Source organism: Pinus tabuliformis, chromosome 1_2, assembly GCF_031772625.1.
Source record: "Pinus tabuliformis cultivar Carrire ecotype Pingquan chromosome 1_2, CPIR1, whole genome shotgun sequence".
NCBI lineage: Eukaryota > Viridiplantae > Streptophyta > Pinopsida > Pinales > Pinaceae > Pinus > Pinus tabuliformis.
This window is the reverse complement of record NC_142298.1, coordinates 262,507,668-262,532,745: the sequence shown is the minus strand read 5'-3', so window position 1 is coordinate 262,532,745 and position 25,078 is coordinate 262,507,668. Positions and strand designations below refer to the sequence as shown.

At 38.5% G+C, this 25,078-nt stretch overlaps 1 protein-coding gene across 1 annotated transcript in view; it reads right to left on the bottom strand.

The window, feature by feature from the left end:
* Positions 1 to 25,078, bottom strand: part of LOC149205357 (uncharacterized) — a 138,659-nt gene that overhangs the window by 26,068 nt on the left and 87,513 nt on the right. The window contains exon 5 of the mRNA XM_089395020.1: positions 18,058 to 18,370. Within this exon, the coding sequence (XP_089251146.1) occupies positions 18,058 to 18,370 (313 nt within the window). The remainder of the gene's footprint in view (positions 1 to 18,057; positions 18,371 to 25,078) is intronic.

The following is a 25,078-nucleotide window of genomic DNA, read 5'->3' as shown; positions in this document are numbered from 1 at the left end:
CCAATATAACAAATCTTCTCTAGCCAATCTTGTGCCTGCATATAGTCATGAGACCAAGCTGACATTGAGAAGATTGAAATGTTCAAATAGGTCTTGATGGAATATCCCAATGATCCCATGGGCCTTTTAATTGTCATGCAAGGAAGATAGATATCATCTGCCATGCATGACACGTTCTTTGAAGGAGTTGGACCCGAAAGCACAAAGGCTGTAGCATTTTTTATTACATTATTAATGATGATGATAATATGTTGAATGTTATAATAATCACTAATGATGATGACAATGTTTATGCTGAATTGATGATAATGATTTGTTTATGTTGAATTCATGACGATGACTATGCATTTTTCGATATAGATTCTAGATTCTAAAAGATGAATGGTAATATGAAATATATATATATATATACATATATATGCATGTCGTTTCCTTGTCGTATCGTATCTTGATATTTTGAAAATTTGTCGTATTTGTTTCAAAACCCGTATCCGTATCCATTCCTGTATCCGTTTCAGTGCAACTTACGTTCTCTCCAACTATCAAAACAACACTCGTTCTAGCCCCTCTTATAAGTATTCTTTCGAACAAACATCTATTTTATGTTTTATCCACTCAACTTCAGATGGTACAAGAGTTTATTATTGTGGACCAGAGTAGTCTCATACTACTAGTGCCATAGACTCTAGGTATACTCACTCTTGGATCACCTCTCCACCTTTGGCGTTAGCTTCCTATGGTGTTAGATTAGACTCTTATTTTGTCTTTATTTCTTGTTTTTTACTTTTATATAGGAGGTGCTTTAGCACTCCCACTTTCTATAGACACCATTGTACCTAATATTCTCATTAACCTACTTTAGTGGTCATTAGTTGGACACTAATACAGTTATCTTATTTTATCTAATCTAGAGAGAGAGAAAGGCTAGTGCGCACTCTTCTCTAGGTCACAATCATCACAAGAATGAATCTAAATGGGTAAACAAACATTATGTATGGAAAGACACTCAATTTCTTCTATCTATATAAGAGGTAGGGAGTCCAACGATACAGTATGGACCTTAGCCCTTACAAGCAACCTACAAGTGGTCAATGAGTGCTACACTCTAAAGTGCATGTGTCATGCTCCAAGTTGATGTCGCTACGCAAGGCAAGTCACATCACTCCATCACAAGGTGGTTGGATATAGAGATGTTATCTTTGAAAAGGTTCCTATTCACAATCTACTAAGATCTCTCCCATTACTTTTTCAAAAGATTTTTTAGTTGATTCTCATCATATTTCCATGGATCATGCTTTGCCACATCATTATACAGGTCCTCTTCCAAATGATTTGCATCGTGTCTAATGGACCCTTCTCCTTCATAGTATGATGTCAATCCTCTCTCAATTTCTACAAGTACTCCTACAATATTTAGGTAAACTCCTTTGGCTTATGAGGACACTAGAGAAGATTCATCTAATCTTCCTATTGCAAATGTTTCTTCAATTCTTCAAGACACTCTCAACAATGGCACATCTTGTGCTCATATTGCACATGACAATGCTCTTCTCAATGACTCATCCAGTCCTCATGTTACCACCAACTTCTCACTTATTCAAGATGCTCCTAACAATTTGATTCCATTATTCAATGATGAAGATGGAAACACCTTGTATAACACACCTACAGAATTTACTCTTTCTTCAAACATGTTAAGACTTATACCTAAGTGGGCTATGTTACTCCTATTGATGCAATAGAGTTTTTCGGTGGTCCATCCAAGTCTTATCAAGTGGAATCTCCTCCACCTTGGGCCCTTTTTGCATGAATTGTTGAATCTGTCAAAGGCAAATTTGATGCCATTAAATTTATTGTTGGCCCATTTGAGCACTATTAGGAGAAATTCTCTCCACGATGGGGTCATTATTACTCAATTGTTTGATGTCCCTACCAAACTGCAACACCTCTCACCTAAATCTCTTTGGAGCTCAATGTCAATGATTGAAAATTTTGATGGCTTTATGAAGGAGAGATGTAGAGTTTAGGGGGTTGATACAACCCTTTGCTTAGCATTATGGGGGCAAGTAAACCTTGTAATCATGTATTGTGTCGACTTCTCTCTGTAGCCCCATTTTCAACTCAAGGGGGTGTTGAAAATAATACTGAGAGGGGGGGTGAATCAGTATTATCAAATTCTTTTCAATATATTTATACTTTGAATTATTCTTCAGATATTGTATGTCAGTACCATAAAATAATGAGCATGAACAAGAAAAGCAGATATTCACACCAAAGAACACCAGATATAAGGTGGAAACCCAATGCGGGTGAAAACCACCTGCTGCAATATGTCTCTATCTTCTTTTAATTAGAAACTCCTTTTACAATGATTTTGTACTGGTGCAGTCCTTTACCAGTACGCAGGCTGCAACCTGCAGAGAGCTACAACTCTCTCTCGTTTTCCAGTCTCTCCTGGAAGGGAGCTACAACCCCCTACTTCTTTTCTTTCAAGGACCACTTTTCATTAATTTTCAGACTGGATCCAAGAAGATCAAATAATCATCAAGTACATGCAAATCACCCAATCTCCTTATACAACCAACGAATCACCTAACTACTCAGAATGCTGTAAACAAAAAAGTAATACCAGAAATCTAAACCCATAACTCTGCAACAATAGATAAAAGACAGCCAATAAATGTTTCAAGACAGGTCCGCAACTTCACCAATATAAGCCTGCGGGTATCCGCAGCCTTTCTGTGCCTTAACTGCGCAGATCCGCACTGTATCCTTCTGCTGCTCTGCGTACCACCGCAACTTCCCTTTCTATTGAACTGCGTACCTCAACTCAGATGCGCAATGCACTGTGTGTCATACTGCGTACCTCCGCACTGTTCCTTCGCTGCCTCTGTGTATCTCCACACTTTGCTTTCTTCTGCGTTGCGTACCTCGCACTGCGCCTTCAGATGCGCTGCGTACCCCCGCACTGCGTCTTCTCCTGTACTGCATACCCCCGCACCTACGCAGTGGATCGCCTGCAAACCTCTGATTAGGGCCAAATTAACAGTCCTCCAATTTGCCACAGTCAGTCAGATCCACAGATCTGATCATGCGCCCGAGAGATCACGACTTATCAATAGATTTGCTTTAAGTTTTCTCCTTGATTTAGATCTAGCTTTGAAAAACCAATCACCCAAAATTTCAGATCTTAAGATATTCAAATTTTCACAAGTATCTAGCCAAGTGATCTCTTTCCCCTTTTTATAGTCAAACCCTTATCCACACCATGGGACAAAACCATCAAAAACCAATACAAGGGATCCAAACCGGGGTTCAATAAATTAGATCCTATACCACGGGCCAAAACCATAGGATCGTAAAATACGGGCTAAAAACCAAGGGCCAAACATAGGATACCCCATGTGAGCGCGCTTCTCTGCATTGGAGTGAGTGAACTGGGGGACCGCACCTTGTGAACGGTGAACCTGCGGGTATGTCCGCACTCCCTGGACGGCGAACCTGCAGGTCCGCACCTTTTGAACGTTGCACCTGCGAACCTCTTATATTCCATCATTTTAAGAGCCTGAATAAAGATTTGCCACTTGGGTGAGTTGATATCAAGTACAACACCTGTATCATAGAGCCATACCAGAATCATAATGCCAACAATCTCCCCCTTTGGACTTGATGGCAACCTCAAGATCCTCAACGTCATTCTCCCCCTTTGACATCAAGGGCAAAGGGTTATGATCCTCCTAAGAACATGCTCCCCCTGACTATAAACCAGATCTGCAAAGAAGAACCATAATCCACCAAACACCATAAATGACCATGAAAGAGATAGAGACATATTGCAGCAATATTCCTTTTGTACTTCCTCCATAATGCCAACAATGCATTATATGCTCCCCCTGAACCTGTGCCATTCGATCTTCGACCAATCCGCAACTCAGCAAATGTACGCATATACCCCAGATGAACCTTGCGTACAACCAACAATCAGAAGAGAGTCAACAACAAGATGATGCATCAACAACCCCCAGCTTTTGCCTGAGGTATTCAAAGGTCTCCCTGGGCAATGGTTTGGTGAGTATATCAGCAACTTGTTCCTTAGAAGGAACATACTCCAACTTGACCTTTGTTCAAGCACTTGTTCCCGGAGAAAGTGATACTTGATTGGTATGTGCTTGGTCTTTGAATGCATGACTGGGTTCTTTGAAATGCTGATTGCACTTGTATTATCACATAAGATGGAGATAGGTGGTGTACAAGTGATTTGAAAATCCTGCAAGGTCTGCATCATCCAAAGGAGTTGAGTGCAGCAAGATGCAGCAACCACATATTCTGCTTCAGCTGTAGACAAAGCAATTGAACTCTGTTTCTTGCTGAGCCAGGATATTAATCTGGAACCCATAAAGAATGCACCACCACTTGTGCTCTTCCTGTCATCCACGCTTCCGGCCCAATCTGCATCTGTATAAGCATGAAGTGTGAGATATGTATCTCTAGGATACCATAAGCCATAGTTTTGAGTCCCTTGAAGATATTTGAAAATTCTCTTCACTGCCTGAAGATGAGTTTCCTTTGGATTTGCCTGAAATCTTCCAACTATTCCCACTGCATGCATGATGTCTGGTCGGGTACCTGTCAAATAAAGTAGACTTCCAATCATAGATCTGTAGGTTGGTTGATGCACTGTTGCTGATTCATCACTTGTACTGAGGTTACATCCTGTGACCATGGGTGTACATACTGGTTTTGCATCTTCCATACCATATTTCTTCAAAATCTGCTTGAGATACTTGGTTTGAGACAAGAAGATCCCTTCTTCATTTTGTTGGATTTACAATCCAAGAAAATATGTCAGTTCTCCAAGCAAAGACATTTCGAATTCTTTCTGCATCACCAAGGCAAAGCTTTGACTCATAGCTTCTTCATTGCTGCCAAAGATAATATCATCTACATACACAACAAGTATTAGCAATTTGTTATTTTCAATTTTTGTATAAAGATTGCTATCTGCTGATCCTTTTGAAAAACCTTGTTGATGAAGATATTTGTCCAAACGATAGTACCAAGCCCTTGGAGCTTGTTTAAGACCATAGAGAGCCTTTTTCAGTCTGCATACAAGATTTGGATCATTTCCAAGAATGAAACCATCTGGTTGCTCAATGTATACTTCTTCTTCTAAGTCTCCATTCAGAAAGGCTGATTTCACGTCCATTTGAAATACTTTGAATTTTTGAAAGCTTGAGAGAGCAAGGAACATTCGGATGGCCTCAAGTCTTGCAACAGGAGCAAAAGTTTCTTCAAAGTCTATTCCTTCTTGCTGGGCATACCCTTTACAAACAAGTCTGGCCTTGTTTCTAATTACTTCCCCATTTTCATTCAACTTATTCTTGAAGATCCATTTTGTCCCTATAACATTCTTATCCTTTGGTCTAGGAACCAACTCCCAAGTGTTATTCTTTTCAATCTGCTCAAGTTCTTCATCCATTGCTTTGACCCAACATTCATCTTTGCATGCCTCTCTTACATTTTGTGGTTCAGTGGAGGAGAGTAATGCCAAATAGCTTGAAGCTTCTGCAATTGTTCTTCTTGTTTGTACACCTGCTTCTTTCTGCCCCAAAATCTGAGATTCTGGATGATTCTTCTGAACGTACCTGGATGGAGTCTTCTCTTCTATCCTTATCTGTTCCTCTGGTGCTCCTTGAGGTTCTTCTTCTTCATCATTCTGTCTTTGAGGGTAGTCTTCATTTTCTTCGATATTTTCATGATTTACTTGCCTAGGAATGTATCCTTTTTCATCAACCACTACATCAATGCTGTCAACAATTCTTCCAAGTCTTTTATTGTAGCACTTATATGCTTTGCTGTGTGGAGAATAACCAAGAAGAATGCCTTCATCTGCTCTAGGTTCAAGTTTGCCAAGTTGCTCATCAGTATTCTTAATATAGCATTTGCTCCCAAAAATTTTGAAATGCTTTACCGAAGGAGTCTCACCATACCAGAGCTCATGAGGAGTTTGAGTGATGTTCACTCAGACATTTGTTTTGTTGAGAATAACAACCGCAGCATATGCAGCTTCACCCCAGAAAGTTGCGGGAGTTCCAGACTCATCAAGCATAGCACGAGCCATTTGTTGGACTGTTCTGTTCATCCTTTCCACCACTCCATTTTGCTGAGGAGTTCTAGCTGTAGAGAATTCCCTTCTTATTCCATGTTCTTCACAGAAATCGAAAAATTCATTTGAGGTAAATTCCCCACCTCTGTCGGACCTGAGGCACTTAATTTTGTAACCTGATTCATTTTCAACCAAGACTTTGAAGGATTTGAATTTTTCGAATGCTTCGTCTTTGTGCTTCAAAATTCCTAACCAAACAAACCTGGAGAAATCGTCAATGAATAATATCAAGTATTCTTCTCCTCGAGGTGACCTTGTCCTGAAAGGACCACATACATCTGTATGGACTAGTTCAAGAGGCCTGCTAGCTAATCCTTCCTTCTCTGGGAAGTTGGTTCTGGTTTGCTTACCAAACTGACATGATTTGCATATGGTGTTGTCTGGAATTTTGATATCTGGAAGACCACGAACTGCCTGATATTTGCATGCCTTCCTTATTTGTGAAAAGCTTAGATGCCCCAACCTCCGGTGCCATAACCAATGTTCATCATCCTTGCTCAAATAGTATTGTTGTTGTCCTTCTTCAAATATGTATAGATTATTTGGAGTTCTTCTACCTTTGATCATTGTTTTCCCTGTATCAAGATCACGAACACTACATCCATTTGATCGAAATATTACCTCGGTTCCTTGATCGCACATCTGACTGACACTCAGAAGGTTATGCTTCAAGCCATCAAATTGTTAAAATTGGCAGCTAGGGCCAAATTCCACTTTGGAAAGCCCATTTGATGGAGATGATTATTGCATTTAATTCCTCTTTTCGAGAGAACCAAAATCGACCTAAATATCATTAAATTTGGATAAGCAGAAATGTGTTTTTGAATTTATGCCCACACGTGCAAATTGTCAAGGTCAGCCATATCATCATGTAGGCTCATGAAGCCCAATGGACATGTCACTTGAGCCCCAACGAATTGTATAAATATGACAGACCTCAAACCTCATTTGGCATCATCTCATCACACACGTTTTTCTCTCCTCATCTGATTGGTCCATACAATTTATTGTGCAGCTATTTTCTCTCACACGTGTGGCAAGAAGAAGGATGAAATTTAGGACAGATTACAATGCTGAATTTCAGGAACTATTGCAGGTTGACCAGCATTGACCAGGGCCATATTGACCTCCTTTGACTGCGATTTTCATGCCAGAATTTTGGTTTTGGAAGGCCATATTGATTGACACAAGAATCGAGGATTTCCGGGCTAGTTGACCAGGGTTGACTGCAAAGTTAACCACAAACTTCAAGTGCAGAAGTTGACCAAATTTGACTGTTGTTTTCAGAACTGTTTTGGGTTGACTTTGACCACTTTAGAAGGCTGAGTTTGATTGGGTATGACTGAGCTGCATAGAGGATGATTTGTTGTTGCGTTGACCTACGTTGACTTTCTAGATAGGGAAAATTTGACTGTTGTTGACTGGATTTGACAGGGTTGTTTTGACTGTGATTTGGAAAGTCAATTTTGACTTTTGTACTCTCTCTCTCTCCGCTAAAAATTTGATATAATAATAAGAAGAATTGATCAAGGGTTTTCCCCATCTTGGGGTTTTTCCCTGGCATTCGCCAAATCGAGGTCCTTTTGTCTTGGCTTTTCTTCTGCATTTTATTGTTCATGTTCTATCTACAGTTATTGTCAATGTGATTTATGGTTAATGTGATTGCTAATGGAAATCTAAATTGGAAATTGTCATTGGGCTGCTTAAAGGACATTGAAGTAATTGTGCTAAGCATAGAACATACCATTGTTAACTAAAATTAACATGGTATCAGAGCCCAGGTGAAGACAAAGCCCAAGCAAGAGAGAGAAAAGCAATCACTAAGAGAGATTTGTTGGACAAGGACAAGTCTCAATGGCTTCTACATCTTACTTCAAGACTAAGGATAAGCTCAATGACAAATCTGACTATCATGCATGGAAGATGACTTTGGACTTGACTTTGGAAGAGCATGATGCAATGGACTATGTGCAGGGAAAAGTGGTGGAGCCTCCTTCAAATGCACCGGCTGCTCTTAAGACAAAGTACAAGAAAGGTGGGGTCAAAGCTAAGAAAATTATCATTGACTCAATTAAAAAGCATTTGGTTGCCTATATTTCTGATTTGGGAACATCTAAGGGGATGTATGATAGGTTGGTTGGGATGTTCAAAGTGAACAATGCAAATCAAATTCTCTTTCTCAAGGACAAGTTGAAGGATATCAAGATGGACAAAGGGGAGTCTATACAATCCTACTTCATGAGAATAACTCAAATCAAGAATGACCTTCTATCTATTGGAGAAGTCATTGTTGAACGAGAGCTCACTGTCATTGCTCTTGTAGGTCTTTCAAGATCTTGGGATGTATTTGTCACCACTATTCTCAACAATGACAGGATAGTTGGTTTCAATGAGTTATTGGCTAGATGCACTCAATAGGAGACTAAGATGATGGAGCGAGTCAAGCCCTCAAATGGAAATGAACCTACTGCTTTCTCCGCTCATGCAAAGATGAATAATAATGTTGGTCCAAGGAAACATGGTCAAGGATCCAAGAAAGTTTCAAAGAAGGAAGAAAAGGAAGGTGCTACAATTGCAACAGGGTCAGCCACTATGCTAGAGAGTGTTCTCACAAGAAGAATTCTCCAAGGGATGATGGCAAAATCCACAACAATTTCAAAGGCAATGGCAATCAAAGGAACAACAAGTTCAACAACAAAGGAAAGAGGAATGCTCCCGCTACTCAAAATGGAAATAGTCGGCCTCCCAAAAGGACAAGAAATGCCAGGTATGATGAAATTAATGTTGTAGAAAATCAAGATGAATTCTATCTTATTTATGCTTTATCTACTACCTCTCCTCCGAATACTTTGGATCATTGGTTGATTAATAGTGGAGCCTCAAGGCACTTCATTGGGTACAAGGAGGCCCTCTCAAATTTGGTTGAAAAGAAGACCAATTTGAAGATCATACTTGGAGATAATGCCACCTACCCCGTGAAAAGGATAGGTATTGTCACTCTTCACTTGAATCAAGGTCAAACCATTCATCTACAAGAAGTATTATATGTGCCTGATTTGAAGAAGAATCTGGTGTGTATTTCTGAGATGGAAGATAATGGCTTCAAGGTAGCATTCATTGATGGAAAGGTACGTAATTGGCAAAGAAACACTAAAGATCCATTTACTCTTGGATTTAGGGTTGATGGTCTCTATCAAGTTGGAGGAAGTCCTTTGGGAGATTTGGCAAGTGATACTTCTCTTCAATCTGAGCTATGGCATCGAAGGTTCGCCCACTTACATTACAAAGCCTTACCTGGGGTAAGGAAGATGGTCACAGGTATGCCCGAGTTCAATATGAACCATGAAGGAGTTTGTTAGGGTTGTGCAATTGGGAAACATACAAAGGGACCATTCCCTTCTAGTGAAAGCAAGACTACCAATATTCTTCAGTTGGTCCATTCTAACCTGTCTAGTAATGCCGCCCATATCATTGTTGGGAGGATACTCATATTATGCAATCTTTGTGGATGACTACTCTCGTAAAACATAGATCTATTTCTTGAAGAGGAAGGATGAAGTGTTTAAATGGTTCCGCTCTTTCAAAGCATTGATGGAAAATCAAACAAGGAAGAAGATCAAGATATTGAGGACCGAAAATCGAACCGAATATGAATCAAATGAATTTGATGACTTTTGCAAAGAGGTTGGCATCAAGAGGGAGAACAACACTATTGAGCAAAATGGAGTTAATGAAAGGAAGGAACGAACAATCATGGCAGCCACCCATGTCATGCTCCAAGATGAAGGTCTATTGAAGTTCTTATGGGGAGTAGTTGCCAACACTGTTGTATATGTTCAAAATAAGGGCTTGCATCGAGAATTGGATTTCAAGACACCCGAGAAAGTGTTCACAAGTAAGAAACTTGATGTTTCTCATTTTAGAATTTTTGGTTGTCCCATGTACTTTCATGTGCTTAGAGAGAAAAGAAACAAGTTGGAAGCATCTAGGAAAAAAGGCATATTTGTTGGCTACAGTGAAAATTCAAAGGCATATAAAATCTATGTGCCTGGTCAAAGAGATGTGGAAGTAAGTCGTCATGTCACCTTTGATGAAGAAATTGCCTTTGGGAAAGCAAGAGATCTCCCAATTCCAAGGAAGGACAATGGTGATGTTGCAGAAAAACGGGATGAACCTCTCACAAATGAGCCTATGCCAAATGTTGATGGTCCAATGGTTTCTCTATTGACATGCGTATTTATTCGTAACATTTGAGGTCTGTCATATTTATACAAGTCATTGGGGCTCAAGTGACATGTCCATTTGGCTTCATGAGCCTACATGATGACGTGGCCGACCTTGACAATTTGCACATGTTCGGCATAAATTCAAAAACACATTTCTGCTTATCCAAATTTAATGATCTTTACGTCGATTTTGGTCCCCTTGAAAACATGCTATGAATGCTATGAAAGGGTTGTCCCATGTACTTTCACATGCCTAGAGAGAAAAGAAACAAGTTGGAAGCATCTGGGAAGAAAAGCATATTTGTTGGCTACAGTGAAAATTCAAAGGCATATAGAATCTATGTGCCTGGTCAAAGAGATGTGGAAGTAAGTCGGCATGTCACCTTTGACTAAGAAATTGCCCTTGGGAAAGTAAGAGATCCCCCTATTCCAAGGAAGGACAATGATGATGCTGCAGAAAAACAGGATGAACCTCCGACAAATGAGCCTATGCCCAATGTTGATGGTCCGATGGTTTCCCTATTGACATGCATATTTATTCGTAACATTTGAGGCCTGTCATATTTATACAAGTCGTTGGAGCTCAAGTGACATGTCCATTGGCCTTCATGAGCCTACATGATGATGTGGCTGACCTTGACAATTTGCACATATGTGGGCATAAATTCAAAAATATATTTCTGCTTATCCAAATTTAATGATCTTTAGGTCGATTTTGGTCCTCTCGAAAAGAGGAATTAAAGGCCACTCCTAAAATTTATCCTATCATAGCATGTCAATAGAGCTTCTATACAACCTTAGCATAGTCATTTTAATATAAATATCAACACTAGACTTGAGTTCATCGCTAAAGTTGGATGCATTACATTCTGTTATACTTTGGGGGCAAACATTTTGACTTTCCTTGACACCATCACTATCCTCACTACCGTCAATTATTAGTTACAACTTACAGGTCAAGAGATCCTGTCAATTGGCAATTTAATGCCACCCTTTCCCCACAAAAAAGCCTGCCATGAGAGGGTAACTTCAAAGACGCCCTAAATTAAAATATCCACATCCATGAATTAAAGGACCTATAACAGAAAAATAAAATAGAGAGCTTTCATAGTGCGTCCTATTGGCAAACTTATCTGACCTCTTGAAAAAACGAATTCCCTCCCATCACTTCACTTATTCACCATTAGTAACCATCTCATGTTCACTAACATTAGGGATATCTATTTCATTTGTTTTCATCTGAATTTCCATCCAATCTAATATTTTAAGTTTTAACATCAGCAATCTCTATATCATTAGATATTTTATTTTGATCTCTCTTTGTTCTTGTATTTGGATATGCTCTAGCACTCCTCCATTGCTATCAATACTTGTTGTAATTTAGAATTCCAATGACCTACTTTGGTCCCTCATCGGCATTAATATTGTTATACAAATTCTAGCACCCAAGTGCAAAGCCTTTCACAAGGGCTAAGACAAATGTAACATTGGAAGTGTTACCATTGTCACCCTAGTAATCACTTCCCTCATTTTAGTGAAGGATGAATCCAACACAAGGGAGGCTTCCCTAGTAGCTTCAAGAAATCCTATAACAGGAAGAAATCAAGTCCACGCCTCCTATATTAACTACTCAATAGACCAGCACTAAGATATTGTATTCAAGGGGAGAACAAGGTGGTTCATTCAATGCAATTTGCATATTTGAGTATGTGAAGTATATAGGACAATTTATGATATCTATCAAGTTGAAATAGATCAAGAGGGTGCCCCAAACACTAAAAAAAAAAAGAAAACTGTGGCCACCATAAAACATGTGTGAAAGATGATAAACTTCAGCAATATATCAAATTACAACAGTAAATAATCCATCCCTTAAACAAGTAAATAAGCAATAAAACTAGGGCTGAAAGTATGAATTAAACTAGGATTTATGCAACTACAAATTTCTGAATATTAAATGAGATATAACAGCCCTAAAATGCAAGATGTCCAACCCCAAGAAGGCTGTTAAATTAAATCAGCAATGCAATATATGACAATAAGATGAATTTTTAACCATACAAATGCTCAATAACTCTAGATGTCCAGCTATTCTATAGCTGAAAATGCATATCTAACTATTACAAACCATAACTCATCCCTGAAACATAAAAGAACATGTAAAATTTAGGTTTTATTGATTGATTATTGGGAGTTAGACTAGTGCTTACTATTATTTTTGGGCTAATGGTGTCAAACCATGGACTCTCTTGAAGAAGGTCAAGAATGGATATTAGGTGATATTGTGAGAGTAGATACGTAGAGTTTTCCACTACTTATGTTGGGAGATCGTCGTATGTCCCTTAACCAGCTTTTAAGACAATATCAAGGAAAGCTTCTCCACTACAACTCTTCCTAGGGCTTACAAGTTAGGATCTATTCAAGAATAATACAAAGAGAATGCACCCTCACCACTTGATAAGCACATTTGCACTTAAATACATCCAATAAATAAATCCAGACTTAAAAAGAACACTTACCAGGTAAATCAAAGTTCATGCATAAATGATAAACCCTTGCCATGAATCATCCATCAAACTTGATGGAGCATCCACAAACAAGGGCTTGCATCAAGAATTGGATTTCAAGACACCCGAGGAAGTGTTCACAAGTAAGAAACCTGATGTTTCTCATTTTAGAATTTTTGGTTGTCCCATGTACTTTCATGTGCCTAGAGAGAAAAGAAACAAGTTGGAAGCATTTGGGAAAAAAGGCATATTTGTTGGCTACAGTGAAAATTCAAAGGCATATAGAATCTACATGCCTAGTCAAAGAGATGTGGAAGTAAGTCGTCATGTCACCTTTGATGAAGAAATTGCCTTTGGGAAAGCAAGAGATCTCCCTATTCCAAGGAAGGACAATGATGATGTTGCAGAAAAACGGGATGAACCTCTGACAGATGAACCTATGCCCAATGTTGATGGTCCAATAATTTCTCTATTGACACGCATATTTATTCGTAACATTTGAGGTCTGTCATATTTATACAAGTCGTTGGGGCTCAAGTGACATGTCCATTGGGCTTCATGAGCCTACATGATGATGTGGCCGACCTTGACAATTTGCACATGTTCAGCATAAATTCAAAAACACATTTCTGCTTATCCAAATTTAATGATCTTTACGTCGATTTTGGTCCCCTTGGAAACATGCTATGAATGCTATGAAAGGGTTGTCCCGTGTACTTTCACGTGCCTAGAGAGAAAAGAAACAAGTTGGAAGCATCTGGGAAAAAAGGCATATTTGTTGGCTACAGTGAAAATTCAAAGGCATATAGAATCTGTCTCTGGTCAAAGAGATGTGGAAGTAAGTCGGCATGTCACCTTTGATGAAGAAATTTCCCTTGGGAAAGCAAGAGATCTCCCTATTCCAAGGAAGGACAATGATGATGCTGCAGAAAAACAGGATGAACCTCCGACAAATGAGTCTATGCCCAATGTTGATGGTCCGATGGTTTCCCTATTGACATGCATATTTATTCGTAACATTTGAGGCCTGTCATATTTATACAAGTCGTTGGGGCTCAAGTGACATGTCCATTGGCCTTCATGAGCCTACATGATGATGTGGCTGACCTTAACAATTTGCACATATGTGGGCATAAATTCAAAAATACATTTCTGCTTATCCAAATTTAATGATCTTTAGGACGATTTTGGGAATTAAAGGCCACTCCTAAAATGTATCCTATCATAGCATGTCAATAGAGCTTCTATACAACCTTAGCATAGTCATTTTAATATAAATATCAACACTAGACTTGAATTCATCGCTAAAGTTGGATGCATTACATTCTGTTATACTTTGGGGCAAACATTTTGACTTTCCTTGACACCATCACCATCCTCACTACCGTCAATTATTAGTTACAACTTACAGGTCAAGAGATCCTGTCAATTGGCAATTTAATGCCACCCTTTCCCCACAAAAAAGCCTGCCATGAGAGGGTAACTTCAAAGACGCCCTAAATTAAAATATCCACATCCATGAATTAAAGGACCTATAACAGAAAAATAAAATAGAGAGCTTTCATAGTGCGTCCTATTGGCAAACTTATCTGACCTCTTGAAAAAACGAATTCCCTCCCATCACTTCACTTATTCACCATTAGTAACCATCTCATGTTCACTAACATTAGGGATATCTATTTCATTTGTTTTCATCTGAATTTCCATCCAATCTAATATTTTAAGTTTTAACATCAGCAATCTCTATATGATTAGATTTTTTATTTTGATCTCTCTATGTTCTTGTATTTGGATATGCTCTAGCACTCCTCCATTGCTATCAATACTTGTTGTAATTTAGAATTCCAATGACCTACTTTGGTCCCTCATCGGCATTAATATTGTTATACAAATTCTAGCACCCAAGTGCAAAGCCTTTCACAAGGGCTAAGACAAATGTAACACTGGAAGTGTTACCATTGTCACCCTGGTAATCACTTCCCTCATTTTAGTGAAGGACGAATCCAACACAAGGGAGGCTTCCCTAGTAGCTTCAAGTAATCCTATAACAGGAAGAAATCAAGTCCACAGCCTCCTATATTAACTACTCAATATACCAGCACTAAGATATTGTATTCAAGGGGAGAACAAGGTGGTTCATTCAATGCAATTTGCATATTTGAGTATGTGAAGTATATAGGACAATTTATGATATCTATCAAGTTGAAATAGATCAAGAGGGTGCCCCAAACACTAAAAAAAAAAAAAACTATGGCCACCACAAAACATGTGTGAAAGATGATAAACTTCAGCAATATATTAAATTACAACAGTAAATAATCCATCCCTTAAACAAGTAAATAAGCAATAAAACTAGGGCTGAAAGTATGAATTAAACTAGGATTTATGCAACTACAAATTTCTGAATATTAAATGAGATATAACAGCCCTAAAATGCAATATGTCCAACCCCAAGAACGCTGTTAAATTAAATCAGCAATGCAATATATGACAATAAGATGAATTTTTAACCATACAAATGCTCAATAACTCTAGATGTCCAGCTATTCTATAGCTGAAAATGCATATCCAACTATTACAAACCATAATCAACCCTGAACCATAAAAGAACAAGTAAAATTTAGGTTTTATTGATTGATTATTGGGAGTTAGACTAGTGCTTACTATTATTTTTGGGCTAATGGTGTCAAACCATGGACTCCCTTGAAGAAGGTCAATAATGGATATTAGGTGATATTGTGAGAGTAGATACGTAGAGTTTTCCACTACTTATGTTGGGAGATCCTCCTATGTCCTTTAACAAGCTTTTAAGACAATATCAAGGAAAGCTTCTCCACTACAACTCTTCCTAGGGCTTACAAGTTACAAGTTAGGATCTATTCAAGAATAATACAAAGAGAATGCACCCTCACCACTTGATAAGCACATTTGCACTTAAATACATCCAATAAATAAATCCAGACCTAAAGAGAACACTTACCAGGTAAATCAAAGTTCATGCATAAATGATAAACCCTTGCCATGAATCATCCATCAAACTTGATGGAGCATCCACAATTCATCTCTCCAAAAGGTCACATAAGTAATTCATCTATAGCTAAATAGAAAAGACAGAAGTAGACAATAGTACTAATCCTCCACGAGTAGCAATGATCCAAATGAGGTGAGCACACCCTCTGTTTATATGAGGAAACCAAGCACTCTACCTCTACAAGAGCTAATATCCACTAAAAGCCCCTAGAACATAAGAAGCCCATGATATAAGGTGGATTGGTCTAAGCCCAACCCCCAAATATGCCTCTACAATGAAGAAATAATGGTCAATAATAAAATCTTCCTCAATAAATGCTCCATAAATGCCACACATGAGAAGAGAGTGCTCAAGAAAGGGTGACATCATCTCAACATATGGTAGAAATGCTCCAAAGTCAATGTCTCTCCACGAAAGGTGTAAGGCATCATCAAAGAGTCATGTCTTATCACCAAGTACTGCCCAATCATTATGAAATCATACTAGGTCAGCTCAAATGAGCATCACATCATCATAAAGGTGCAATGTTCCATCACATGTGCAACATCCTCAAGCAACATCATGATGTCATCAATGTAGGTAGCTCTGTGACCTCTCCAAAGATGTGTATAATCCTCATCAAGTACAACATCATCATTCCAAGGCTCAATTTCATCAAATAGGTGTGATGGACTCCAATCCCTCTCCAAGGTTACAATATCCACCATCAAGGCTAGGGCATCTCATCAAATCATCATGCCATCATCAAGTCCAATGCTCTCTAAAGGGTGTGTAACATCATCCATGAAGTGTAGGATAAATGATGATGATATGCCCTGGGGTCCACTTCAAGGAAATGGTATCTTGGGGTACATGTAACAGCAAAAGGGAATTAGATGGAATGTGTTTAACATGGAAGGGCTTGGGCATGTTACCCTTATCAAGACCTCCCAATTGTAACCCTTTTCCCCAAGAGTGACAACCCAATTAGAATACATAAGATGACCACGAAGGTGAAACAAGGCATCAAGAATAACTTTCAACTCCAAGCATCATGACTCATTATTTGACTTCAACCCGTGATCCTTAATACAAAATACATTAAACGTAAACACTATGTATGAAACAGTAGCTAATGCACCTCATATCTGTTGGATCACCATCATCAAATAAGTGAGCTGATCGAGTGAGCGAGCTGAGCATGATATACAATAGAGGCATATGTGGGGTGCTGTATGTGGAGAATGCTGGTCATCATCACTGGTATCACTGTCTACAATGTGGACCATCAAAGAAACATCTCTTCTAGTGTAATGCGCAGGAAAAGATCATACCCTCTCATCATTCATGTTCCAACTTATGTTGACTACTTCGTCTCAACCTATCAACTCTATTCAATCACCTTTTGGATCCATCTATATCGTAAATTTCTTTTACCCAGTCAAACTAGGGCCATTTACTACTGCAACATTGGAATTCAACCAGGGGGGATTGCACTTTGAATAATAAAATCACCAGGAGAAATGACTAGCCTGAAAGACAATTTTACAGGGGGGCAGTGAATTTGGTGGTATGAGGGAGAGAAAGGTAAGCTTCTAGAGACAATTGTGCTACTATTGCAGACTGCAACTTCACATTTTCAAGGGTGGATCATGAATCATTTCAAGTTGACTATAGTGGTTTTCTTGAATACACTAAGATGCGAATTTAACATTTTATTGCATGGTGCTGTGTCGCAGGAGTTCTGCTTAGCAACATGTCTTCCAAAGAATGGCATAGAGAAAGATCTTCCAAACTGTTTAAATCAATCATGAACTTGACAATCTACACTGACTATATATGAGGATGACATTCAACTAAATGAATTAATTCGAAATTGAAGCAATAGATCCTGAAGTTAGGCAAGACCAATGTACTTTTTAATATTTAGAAAATAGAAATAGAGAGAAATGGATTAAGCATGTCAAGGAAGATCCAATAAGAACAATTACTTGAGCATGTATATAATAAAGCTAACCACTTTATTTACCTACTTGACCATGTATATAATAAAGCTAACTACTTTATTCACCAACTCTGAATTTTTTCCTTTCAGCTTTGGTTTATAGTTTCCCACTGGTAAGAAGATAAAGGAGCAAAACACCATACCGAATGTCTGTTAGTACTCGATACGGAAATGCCCTCTCGTGAATTGGCATTAATCTGGTAGAACCAGCATCATCTATTGAGTTGGGATTCAACATTGGCAGTACAGGATGAGACCAGTTCCTGGAATCGGGAGATGCGAAACTTGGAGGTCCAGCAGCTTCTGCTCCCACAGATTCATTCTCTATGTACCGCAAAGCTCCAATCATGGAATCATAACCAAGCTGGTGCCTTGATGGCCTAGCTTCACTAGAAGGACCAAAAGGGCAGGTGGCTGAAACATCTTCATATACAACATTGACAACAACATCTGGATCTGCAAACAATAAGTAAATATGATGAGCTCGAATGAGCCCATGCAAAAACATAAAATGGCCTCTGAAATAGTTTAATAAACTGCAATAAAACAGACAAAATGAAAAATTTCATAGAAAAATATTTATATAGAAGGAAATTTCCGTGTTGTTGAAAACTATATAAACATCACCACTCATCAGATACAACTCACAGCATTGAACAACAAATGCATTGTTAAATATGAACACATTTTCTTCATTCAAAGCATATTTCAATTGGTTAAAACTTGTTTCGCTAGCAAAATTCTTCCCAAGATTACATCTCCAATTTTAAAAATTCCATGAAACTCGGAAAATAGCATCCAACACAACCAAGAAATGTTGCTAGATATTACCAAACACAAATGATAGATTGTACACCTCCATAGACTCAGCCATCAAATCATTGTGCAGTGGGGGTCTCTTGCCCCACAAACAAGGGGGTACAAGATGTCAGTTTGGCGTCTGGCTAGGCTGTGACCTTAAATTAGATAATATTATATTATTATTGCTAAAAACATTCTATATTTCCTGCCACAGTCATGATTCAAGTCATCCTCTATTAGAACCAAGGCCAGGTAGTGTTGAAGGTTTTAAAAAATGTGTACTCTAATGCATGTTTGCATTTCAATCTTGACCTCATAACACAACTTTTCATGAGAATTTGGAAAGAGCCACTTAAGATTAAGGAATGGGCCATTTCAACATTTGTCGCAATAAAATACAGGAGATACTAAGAATTTAGTTTCTAGATATGATGACTTCAGCACTTACATGAGATTTTTCATATAAAATGATGGAATGAGAATAGAAAGGAGAAAAGAATATGGAAATTTGATCACAAGAGAAGAAGTATTTGACAATGAAACAGTATTTGCTACTTCCTGTAGTGACACTCTTTGGACAAAAGCCTCGTGTATTCTAATACTCAAAAAACATATCACTGGATCCAGGCTCTATTTCACAATTTGACCCTATCACACATCGCTGGCAGAAACACAGTGCAGGTCATAAGAATGGACAGATATAAAATGGTAAATGTGCAATTGAACTCACAAACCTTCTAAACCTGAACCTCTCCCATTATGGCATTATGGCCTACAACTCCACTGCATATATTTAATGCAGTTTCTTGTTAAGCATCTGATGCAATTTCTTGAAAGAATATTTGTACAAATAGGCTATAGCTAAATGCTTGATCCTGTCACAGACCAAGGATTCGCCCACACAAAGCTAGTAAGAAATCCCAATTTAATCTGTATGGAGTTTGACCTCGTTTACTATAGTTTGAACTTTGCATGTTAGGCGCAGTGAGAACATTATCCTCAGGAAGGAAACATCTAACAAATAAAAGTGTGAGGCCGTTGGAAACACAGTTAAATCATGTTTAAGATGAGCAAGCATAGCTAAACCTTCCTTGGCTGCCATAACCACAATTAAACATTGCTTAGCCACAAGAAATTAGAACTTCAGATAGTGTCAGTACATCAGCTTTCAGGACGAATGCAGCCAAAGAAGTTATAAATACACCTCAAAATTGCATCATCATATTCAGCATTAATAGCATATTTCTTCTCTCCTTGTGCCATTATTTTTTGCTTTATATCTGTTGCAATAGGCATTGATGAAGACTGATCCGACGTTATAAAGGGATCATTGCATGAGAGAAAGCCAAGTTTATTCAAAGGAGTATGCTGCACTTTAGGTCATCTATGACCAATTTTGCCTTTCTTTGACACAATAAAACTTCAGTACAGTAAGAAATTAGTTGCTGCTGTTGTTGATTGTAGAGACTACATATCCAATATAAATTGCTCTTTGTTTGGTTATCATATGGCAGAAACCTTTTGAAATGGCCTCTTCCAGGTTGTGTTGAGCAGTATATTTCTTGGTTTCATGTTTTACGGGTGTATTCTCCATGTGTATCAATTTATTCGAGGCTTAAAATAAGCTTTGATGTGCTACTACAATTTAAGTCTTTAATTTGTTTTCTGACAGAATATATCATGTCTATTGACTGTGAGGATAAATGTTTAGTTATCACTTGCATCTCTCTGTTTGTGATGCATGCATTCTGAACAATTTATCATAGAACCATAGTGGGAATATTTTAGGTGATTTACTGGATTGACCACTTTAAATATTTTTACACATCTTTGCCGTGTGTTAGGACAATGGGAATTCTAGCTAGACAAACAATCAGCATCAACCATAACTATGAAGTCTACTTATGTATATCAGGACATATATGATGCATATCAATCAAAATTCAATCCCTTTGTAATATACTTAATTATCCCTTATCAAAGCCTTATTTGTCATTGAGAAGCCTTAAACAACCTTGAGAAGCAGGGTTGGAAGGGTTTGTCACTCAAAGTGTAGGTTTGTCTTTGATATTGTTGCTAGTTGTTGTTGATCACGGGTTCAACTCTCTTCGATTCCCTTGGCACGAGACCCCTTAATCAGGGCTGATGATTTAACCGGTTTACCATCCACGAAATTTGGGGAAGTACCCCAAGGTTTCCCGTGCTTTCATTCCAAACAAATTATTGAAAAAAAAACAAACCAAAACAAAACAAAACTTATAAAATCCGCAAGCTGAGTAACATGAAAAATCCTCCCCCCCCCCTCGCGTCACGTGTCTAACAGGAGTTTGACTCATGTCCTGTTCGCAGGACAAGAGTTTGACTCGTGCCCTGTTCACAAGACATGAGTTTGACTCATGTCGAACACAAGCCCTCCTAGTGTCCCAAAATTTGGACACGAGTCCAGTGAAAAAGCATCTTAAAATAGATTTTATGCCTTATTCTCATAGGTTTGGAGTTCTCAAAGGTTTTGGAGTGCAACCAAGGGTGATTAAGCAATGTTAGAAGAGATTCCACGTGTTGGGAAGTGGATTTTTCTAGGCCCTACTAATGCTATGTAATTAATGGTAATATTACTTAAATTTTTAACATTACCATTAATTGTTTCAGAATGTTTGAGAGTGGTTCCAACCTCATTGGATTTCATATGGAGAAAGTAGAATTTTAGATCCCACTCAAAATCCAACAAACTTAACAGTTTTTAGGATTTCAGGATTTGGGGGATTGCAATGTTTCCATTTGATTTTGTCATGTATGAGGGTATGGAACTAGCATTTAATCAAGAGCACCAAGCCCTCTATATACCTTGATGTTGGTGGCAATGATTGTTGAACTCCTCTATCATGACCCTAGTAAAAATGTACCCATCACTCAAATAAAATCTCAATTTGACATGTTAAGCTTTTTCTATCTTATTTTAATGCTTAGAGGGTGATATTGATGATGAGGATCCCAATATAAGCAATGATTTTGATGATATATAGTACTAGTTATTTGTTGTAGCATGATTTTTTTGGACTCTACAGGTCATTTAGGGCCTCTTTGTTGATGTATTTTTGGTTCAAAGATGGATTGCACTCAATGCTATTTTGGTTATATGCATTAGTTGTATGATTGAATTTGTATCATCATCATGTAAATGTTTTATATATTTCATTTTTTGTGTAAATTAAGTAATTTGTTATATCTTTTAATATATAATATATAATGTGTCTTCTATGTCATCTTCTAGGGGTCACCATGTCACGTGTTGGATACTTGTAATTTTGTGTCCTCCATGTCCCTTCTCCTCATGTCGTGTGACTTAGTTGGCTTGATTTTCCTTTTTTTGTTCTATTATTTACCACATTTTCCATGTATGGTTGACATCCCTAAATAACCCCTATAGTGCCTGGTGACAGCGCTTTGTCCCAAGTGCACCCACCGCCAAGAGGACATTGGCTTACACCCAAGTTCAGACGACATCCCCTACACATCCCCCAATCCTAAATTGGTCACATTGACCTAGTCATTGTCCATGGTTTTAATACTTAAAGAAAAACAAGTAGAAGCTTCTAAAAGAGGAACAAATGAAAAGAGAAGTAGACGAAAATAGCATTAAGAACAAGCTAAATATGCAAATTTTACATGAAGAGTATCTCTAGATAGCATGAAGTACTAAAGTGGGATCCTTTACATGGATGCACACTCCAAACTCCCACCTATAACTGTGCAAATAGGGAGCCTATCTCATTTTGTTTGTAGGTACATTACGAGATGGATGGGTTGGTTGGTCCATCCATGTAATCTCACTAGTTTATCAGTATAACTTTTCTAATACCCAACAGTGAATTTGAATAGTATTTTGAAATGCAAGAACTAGAAACTAAACTATGAAATTCACTGATCAAATATACTAAGTTTCTAATTAAATTGCAACAGAAGATAAATTTATGAAAATGCAAGCACGCAATTTAACAAAACACCAAAAATACCCAAGAAACCCAAACTAGGTAAAACCAACTAATTTGTGTGTTTTATTGATCTAATGAGAAAAATCTCAAAAATTATTACAAATCACTAGAAAAAAATCTTTCATCTCTCTATTTGTTGATTTTAGATAATAATGGTATGTTCTATGCTTAGCACAATTTACTTCAATGTTCCTTTAGCATCGCAATGACAACTTCCAATTATTTCGAGTAGCAATCACATTAACTTAATCACATTGACAGTAAATGTAGATAAAACATAAAAACATATGCAGGAGAACAGCCAAGACAAGAGGACACCAGAATGGCGAATGCCAGGGAAAAACCCAAACGTGGGGAAAACCCTTTGATCAAATCTTCTTATTATTATTCAATAGTTCAATAGAGAAATAGAGTACAAAGATCAAATTCACTTGCCCACTACACAACCAAATCAGCCCTGTAAAATTTTGTTGTCAAACTTGCCCTAACCAGAAAGTCAACGTTGGTCAAAACAGCAGCAAAACTTCACCAATGCAGCTCAGTATTCCTTGGTCAAACTTGGCCTAAAGAGTAAGTCAAACACTGCCCAAAACAGTTTGGTCAAATCCAATCAAAGGAGAGAGAAAATCTACTGTGATTTCTGCAGTCAAAACAAAATTCAACTTGAAGTTAACACTGTTGAAACAGCCCCAAACACCTCAATTTCTGCACCAATAAATGCGGCCTCAAGAGAGCAAAATTCTGCCCCAGAAAACGCAGTCAAACTTGGTCAAAACAATAGTGGTCAATGCTGCTCAACGCAGGTCAACAGTCCTGAAATTTTCGTCCTGTTTCAGCCCAGAAAACTGTCCTCCTAGCCGCACATGTGAGAGAGAGAGAGAGAAGATTCCAAGTTGTACGAACCAATCTGTTTTGGAGAGAGAAGAATGATGAAGTGTGTGATGTCCAAATGAGGAGAGAGGTCACTCCTATTTATACAATTCGTTGAGGGTGAAAGGACACATCTATTGGGCTTCTTGAGCCTACATTAAGCTAAGGCCGACCTTAACAATTTGTGCATGAGAGAGAATAAATTCAAAATTCCACTTCTGCTTGTCTGAATGAGATGATCTTTATATCAAACTTGGACCTCTCGAAAAGAGGAATCCAATGCAATAATCATCTCCATCATATGAGTTGTCCCAAGGTGGAATTTGGCCCTAGTTGCCAATTTTAACACTCCATCTCAACTAGGGAGAATTTCCCCTGCCAATCCATCTGTCATCATGTACCATCACTATCATCACTACTCTGCTCTATTGAACAATGAAGTAATAATGTAGAAGTGGTCATAATGAAGAAGAAGTGAACAAGAGTGAGTCATAAGATCATACCACTCTCCACTGACAATAGTTAGTACTTGATCCCAGATCAAGTTGTTGAACACCATGCATCCTAGTCATAGGGAGGACGGCAGTACACGATGCATCCTTCAGTAGTGTTATGGTCCCTAACCATCGTTTCCCAACTCATTGGCCAGATGGGAGGTACTTCCCATAAGTCCCGGACTCCATGGATAAGATGTGCGTTGGGGAATCGGCAGGAGAAGGTGAACCACTCATCTTACTCATATGCCATATGAGAAGCTGAACCACTCATCCTATGCATATGTCAATCGTAGGGGAAGGTGAACCACTCACCCTACATACGTGTGTCCGCAATGGTAGGGGAAGGTAAACCACTCACCCTACACAAATGTCAACATCATAGGGTATCACAGGGGAAGGTGAACCACTCACCCTATGGTCGCTCATAGCTCCAAGAAGTACCCCAAGCCCCCAGGAGCTCCTAGAGCTTAGTGTCCAACTCATGCGGGACCCTCATAGGAGGGTCTTTCCATGACTCCAAGTCTCTCTCGAAAGGTTAAGAATTTGACCTTCCCCAAAGGCTTCGTGAGAATGTCTGCGACCTGCTCATCCATCCTGATGTGTTGGAGCCTTATTGCTCCCCATTGTACCATATCCCAGATAAAGTGGTACCTGATATCAATGTGCTTGGAGCGGTCATGGAACACAGGATTCTCTGAAAGGTGAATCCCACTTTGGTTGTCGCAGAAGATCACGGTGGTATCTAGTACGTGCTCAAATAGCTCAATGAAGAGCTTCCTCAACCAAACAACGTCACAACAGGCCATACTCTTAACAATGTATTCAGCCTCAACGGTGCTTAAAGCAACCGATTTTTTGTTTCCTGCTCATCCAAGATATAGAAGCAAACCCCAGAGAGAAGCAACACCCAGAAGGGTTCATTAATCTGAACCCAGCATCACTTCCACATAGCTTCTTGAAGTTGAGTTCCATCGAAGTAGATGCGGACTTGCAATCCACCATCC